At 39.6% G+C, this 6000-nt stretch overlaps 1 protein-coding gene across 3 annotated transcripts in view; it reads left to right on the top strand.

Moving 5' to 3' along the window:
• The first annotated feature begins 3747 nt into the window (after positions 1-3747).
• Smarcad1 (SWI/SNF-related, matrix-associated actin-dependent regulator of chromatin, subfamily a, containing DEAD/H box 1) overlaps positions 3748-6000 on the top strand; it is an 83419-nt gene continuing 81166 nt past the window's right edge. For 2 of the 3 annotated variants that reach the window (XM_047566199.1, XM_047566197.1), the window contains exons 1-2: positions 4005-4205; positions 4478-4716. In XM_047566199.1, the coding sequence (XP_047422155.1) occupies positions 4527-4716 (190 nt within the window). In that variant the 5' untranslated portion in view covers positions 4005-4205; positions 4478-4526. Of the gene's footprint in view, positions 3864-4004; positions 4206-4477; positions 4717-6000 lie in introns of those variants that run through there. The other variant, XM_047566198.1, reaches the window with a different exon arrangement.

Here is a 6000-nt window from a genome sequence, read left to right as displayed (position 1 = left end):
GAATGTGTTCTCCAAAGTTCACATGTGGGAAGACTAGTTACCAGTGTATCAGTGTAGAGGTAGTGGAACCTTTAAGAAGTGGGGTCTAACCAGGTTTGGTGGTGCATGTCTGTGATCCCAGTGACTTAGGAGGCTAAGGCAGGATTCCAAGTTTGAGGCTAGCCTCAGCAAGTTAGTGAGGCCCTAAGCAACTTAGTGAAACTTGGTCTCAAAATAAAAAAAAAAATTAAAGGACTAGAGATGTGGCTCAGTGCCCCTGGATTCAATCTCTGGAGGAAAAAAGAGGTAGAGGAGGAGGAAGAGGAGTAGGGGTCTAAATGTGGGAATGGTAGGACTCAGGAGTCTGAGGCAGAAGGATTGCAATTTCAAGGTCCACCTGAGCAACTTAGGGAGAACTTTTCTCAAAATAAAATTTTTTTAAAGGGCTGCAGATGTAGCTGAGTGGCAGAACACTCCTTGGTTTGATCCCCAACACTGCAACAACAACAAAAATGGGGGTAGTTAGGTAATGGAGACGCTTCTTTAGAAGGGATTAATGCTGATCTTATAGGAGTGGATTAGTTCCTGAGAGTGGGATGTCATAAAAAGAATGAGCTTGGAACCTCTCTGTTTTTTTGCTTACTGTCTTGGCATGTGATTGCTCCTTCTTGCAGGTGCTTCTGCCATGATGGTATCTGCCATGAGGACTTCATCAGAACTAGGCAGATGCCAGCACCATGCTTTGTAACCTCTATAAGTTAACTAAATCCCTTTTCTTTCTTTCTTTCTTTTTTTTTTTTTTTGGTGCTGGGAATTGAACCCAGGACCTTGTGCATGCTAGGCAAGCACTCTACCAACTGCGCCATATCCCCAGCCCCCTAAATCCCTTTTCTTTTTCTATTTTTAATTTTATTAAAATTTATTCTTTTACTTGAATTATTTTATAAATTTAAAATTTTTTATTTAAATTTTTTTTCATACTTGTATATAGGGTAATAATGACTAAATAAATCTCTTTTCTTGACTATTTTTCAGTTCTAGGGTTTGAACCCGTAACTCACGTTGTGATGGCAAAACCAGACCTGGTTGTGAAATGAAATTACAAAAATGTTACGGTAAGAGTCCAATGCCTGGGGAAGGGGTCAGTTCCCCTTCCCTCTCTTTGCCTTTCTCTAGGAAGCCTAATTAACCATGGGCCCCTTCCTTTCGCATTGTCAAAAACTGCCCTATGAGTCTGACTACTCCCTCCTGAAATGTAATAATTGTCTGTGAAAAGAGTTGTTCCTTCTTATCTGTTCTGTGAGCATGCTTTATGTTAGAGACCATATACAAGGCCTTCAGCTGCACAGATTAGGTTTTTTTTTTTTTAAAAAAGAGGAAAAAGTCCCAATGATAGGATGTGTATGACGTCAAATAACCTATAAATATTGTGAGAAACATTGGATCAGGGCTCAGAATTTGGAGTTTTTGTTCTCCTCTGAGCCTGCCAGCGTAAAATAAAGTTCTCCTTCTTTCCGAGTGTTGCTTGCTGCTTGCTGCTAGGTCAGTCTGTTTCTCGCAACAATGTGTGCTAGGCAAGTGCTCTACCACTGAGCTACAAACCTCTTTTCTTTTTAAAGTAATCAAATCTCAGGTATTTTATTATATCAACACAAAACTGTACTAAGATATAGACTAACCCACCTTAAACTTTTGTTCTACATTCAAAGAAAACGCCAATCATGGATCATTCCAGTTCTTCCATGAATACTGAAGAATAATCCTACTGTTAGAACTGGACAAAAGTGGCACTATCCTGGACCTACTGATTTGTAAAGGACTCAGTATGGCTCTTTCCAACTATGTTCTACCCCAAAGGAATCTGTGGAGTCAAGAAGGCATGTGTATTGAGAACCTGTGCTTTGAGTACCTGGTTCCTGAAGTTCTCTGCTCACACAACCCCACAAAGTCTAACAATGATTTTTCCCCTATGTTTTTCCTATCAAAGACCTACAGTGCTTGCAGTATCTACATTCCTAGGCCAAACAAGTAGCCAAAATGCCCCTAGGGACAAGAGGTACATAAGGAGTAAAATAGGAGGGGTTTGTCAAATAAAATATGGGACACTTTGTTTCTTTGTTGTTGTAGATTATGATTTGGGTGCATGTGGCGGGTACTAGGGATTGAACCCAGGAACACTCTGTCACTGAGCCACAGCCCTAGCCCTTTATATTTTTTGAGACAGGGTTTCCAGCAATTGCCCAGGCTGGACTTGAGCTTGTGATCCTACTGACTCAGCCTCCCAAGTCAGTGGGATTATAGGCATGTGCCAATGCCAAAGGTTTGGGATACTTTATTAAATTTGAGTTTCATATAAATAATAATATTTTAGCACAGGTTCTAGATATTGAATAAAAACTGTTTTATCTAAAATTCAAATTTAACTGAGTATCCTTTTTTAACAATAAATACAGAAAACTTAGTGGGACATTTGAGCTCAGTGTGCTCATACACGATCACAAGGCTCCCAATGGTATTAAATTGAAAAGAAGAAGGTGATACAATGAAGTTGGCATGGAACAACCAGTTTTTCCAATTACTCACATTCTTCGGCTCCATCCAATCACTCACATTCTAACATAAGAGATACTCTTAATTTCAACCTGGCTCTCCTGGCCATTTTCAAAATAGCAAGTACATATTTTACTTTTAAATTTTCTTAGCTGTACTTATGTTTAAACATTTAGACATAAGATATGTAGGTCTCCAATTTCACCTTCGTTAACTGTACAAATGTCAAAAAGTAGTACTTTGTAGAAAATCACTCTAAGAGGTCAATATTATTGATAACCACATTTCAAGGACAAGGAAACTAAGTTTTAGAAAGGTTTGTAATTTTCTCAGTTATTCAGCTGATGGAGCCCATCATCAATCTCAGATCTGTCTGAATATACAAGTCTTCAACACAAAAAAAACTACTTATATTCTTTAATCACTTAACATGCATAAATAAAGCTTAAGCATTTCATGGGTTATCTAAGATAGGTATAACAGAAATGTCAATTGTTGATGCTTTGATCTTGAATTTTATGAGTCCTGACACTTCATTTTGGATAAAATTATGGGTTCATCAATTAACAACACTGATTTATATTTAAAAAAAAAAAGAATGCAATTTAAGTGAACATTGGCTGATTTATTTGGCAGAATAATTATTTATAGCAATTCCTCCTTATGGGAAATGCCAACTCAAAAATATCGCCTGTTTAACGTGGGGACAATGGAGTAAATATTCTTAAGGTAATATTTCCATTAAGAGAGGTAAATTGCAATATTCCTCTTTAGGAAGCGTTCTGCCAACGGTAAAAAGGCAGGTCAAATGTTTTGCAATTCAACATCGTCTGATATTTGTCCCTTACTGATTATTTAATATTCACAGGCCTAAGTCTCCTCGTTTTGTAAATATGGTTATCTTGTAAGGTGAGATTATTCACCTAAAATATTTAATACAATATTATTATGCCATCTATGTTCTATACTAAAATATACATTAATTATAATTACTATGCTATTTATTATCATTGTTATTTATTATTGTTCTATTTAACAACTCTGTAGCTAAATTGGAGAAGCAGAACAAATGTACATACAGAACAATCCCACCCTTAGAACCAGGCAGAGGCGGGTACGAGTTACCATGACAACAGCGCGCGCCGAGACATTTTCAGCTCGCGCGTCGCTTGGGAAGAAAAAAAGCCTGGTTTGCGTGTTGCGTCATCACTCGGCGCTCTCTAAAGAGATTTCTCTGTGCTGTTTTGGAAGGTCCCGGCCCGGCTACCGTCGCCTCACGCCGGGAATTACTTCTTTCTTTTAACCTTGGTACATCGCACCGAGGCTGCAAGACCGTAAGTACTGAAGGAAAAAAGATAGCGAACAGACCGGGCAGCGAGTGAGTGTTAAAGAGATGTCCCAGCACATCTACCTCTGAACCTCCCCGTGTGTTCTTGATTCTGTCAGCTTCCTCTCAGCTGGGATCGCGCCGCGTCAACTTCCGGGCGGGTGCCCGCCAGCACGGCCTCCGCCGCTCCCCTTCTTTGGCCCCTTTGTGTCCCCGCAGTGTCGAACCGCGGGCCCTGGCAGGTCCTTTCTCGAGGCAGGAGGCACGGTAGTGCAGGCAGCCTCTCTCTGTGGGCGGGCGCGCGGCCCGCTGGGGGGTTAGATTGGGGAACGTGCCTGCGCGTGCTGGGGTAAGAGGAGGTTGCACGAGGGTCAGCTCGTGGTTCGAGTAAGGCGGGGCGCGAGGGGGGACGCGCGAAGGGGAGTGAAAAGCAATGGAAATTGAAAAAAGATATTCCTGTCCAGCTTCTGGTCGGTATGGCTTAACAATGAAGGGCAGCCATAATAGTTCTGAGCCTCTGGCATGTTTGTGGGCCCTTTATTGCCTTGGGAATGAAGTACTAGGGCTTTGTATTGTATATTGTTTTCATGGCCTCTTTTCCTCTTTATTTTCCCCCGGCAGATAGTTCATTTAAAGTCCCCCCACCCTCAGCGTGGTCGTTTCCACCAAAATGAATCTTTTCAATTTGGACCGTTTTCGCTTTGAGAAAAGGAGTAAAATTGAGGAAGCTCCTGAAGCAACCCCCCAGCCCTCCCAGCCTGGCCCTTCTTCACCAATTTCTCTTAGTGCTGAAGAGGAGAATGCTGATGGGGAAGTTAGCAGGGCAAACACCCCTGATTCAGATATAACTGAAAAAACAGGTGAGTTACAATGTTGCAAATTGATGTAGCATCAAAGAAAAATTTAAAGGACGAAAGCCAGAAGAGATTGTATTTTTTATTCCTAACGCCTTATGAATTGATGCATTATCTTCCAGTTTGCCCTTTGAAATACAGCTTAGGTACTATCACAGGTACCAAGTATCTGAGCACCAGTCTTTTGTTTCTTCACTTTTAAGAACTCATGTTCTTGGAACATAGCCCAATGGTAAAAGTCAAAAGCAGATTTTAGCTCGTCCTTAGCTCAGAATGGCTACTGAAAGAGGAATGTAGGTGACTTACTTCTGTGGTAGACTTTGAGGCTGTTTTATTTATTTATTTATTTATTTATTTATTTATTTATTTATTTATTTATTTATTTATTTTGGTACAGCAGGAATTGAACCCAGTGACGCTTCATCACCAAGTTACAACCCCCACCCTTTTTTGTATTTTTATTTAGAGACTGGGTTTTGCTGAATTGCTGAGGCTGGCTTTTGAACTTCCCATCTTCGATCCTCCTGCCTCAGCCTCCCCAGCTGCTGGGATTAAGGTGTGTGCCACCACGCCCATTCTGAGGCTTTATTTGACCAGAGATTCTTTATTCTATTCTTTCAAAAATTAAGCTAGTTGTAGATGAGGTACCTGAAGACAATCTCTGTACAAATAAAGATCAGATCATTTTCTGTATATTATTTCCACCTGACTTCCTGGATGTCCCTAGAATGTCATTTGCATCATCGGTATTCTTCCTGTTGAACAAAACCATTTTTAACCATATTAACAGATTGTTATAGGCAGGATTTGAGAATAGGACAAAAATTAAAATTTTTATTTTAATATGTTTAATGAACTGTTAACAATTACAGAGATATTTTTGAATTCCATTTTCTTAGGTATACTACTAAGTGCTTTACATTCTGTCATTTAATTTGCACAATAATCCTATAAGATAAGTATTATTCACATTTTGCAGAAATGACCCCATGAGAGGTTAAATTTTTAGGGACTTGGTAGAGCCATGATACAATTGAACATCCTGATTCGTGAGCATAAACTTTTAATCATCATATTATACAGTGAAAGGTAAAAAGAGCATTATAAGTTTTAATTTTTTTTCTGTAATACTTTTTTTTTAATTTTTTTTTTTTTGTAGTTATAGATGGGCAGCATGCCTTTATTTTATTCATTTATTTATATGTGGTGCTGAGAATTGAACCCAGTGCCTCACACATGCTAGGCAAGTGCTCTACCACTGAGCCACGACCCCAGCCCTGTAATACTTTT

Source organism: Sciurus carolinensis, chromosome 10 (assembly GCF_902686445.1).
Source record: "Sciurus carolinensis chromosome 10, mSciCar1.2, whole genome shotgun sequence".
NCBI classification, from domain to species: domain Eukaryota; kingdom Metazoa; phylum Chordata; class Mammalia; order Rodentia; family Sciuridae; genus Sciurus; species Sciurus carolinensis.
Note: the sequence above shows the minus strand (reverse complement) of the source record. Positions and strands in the feature narration are given on the sequence as shown.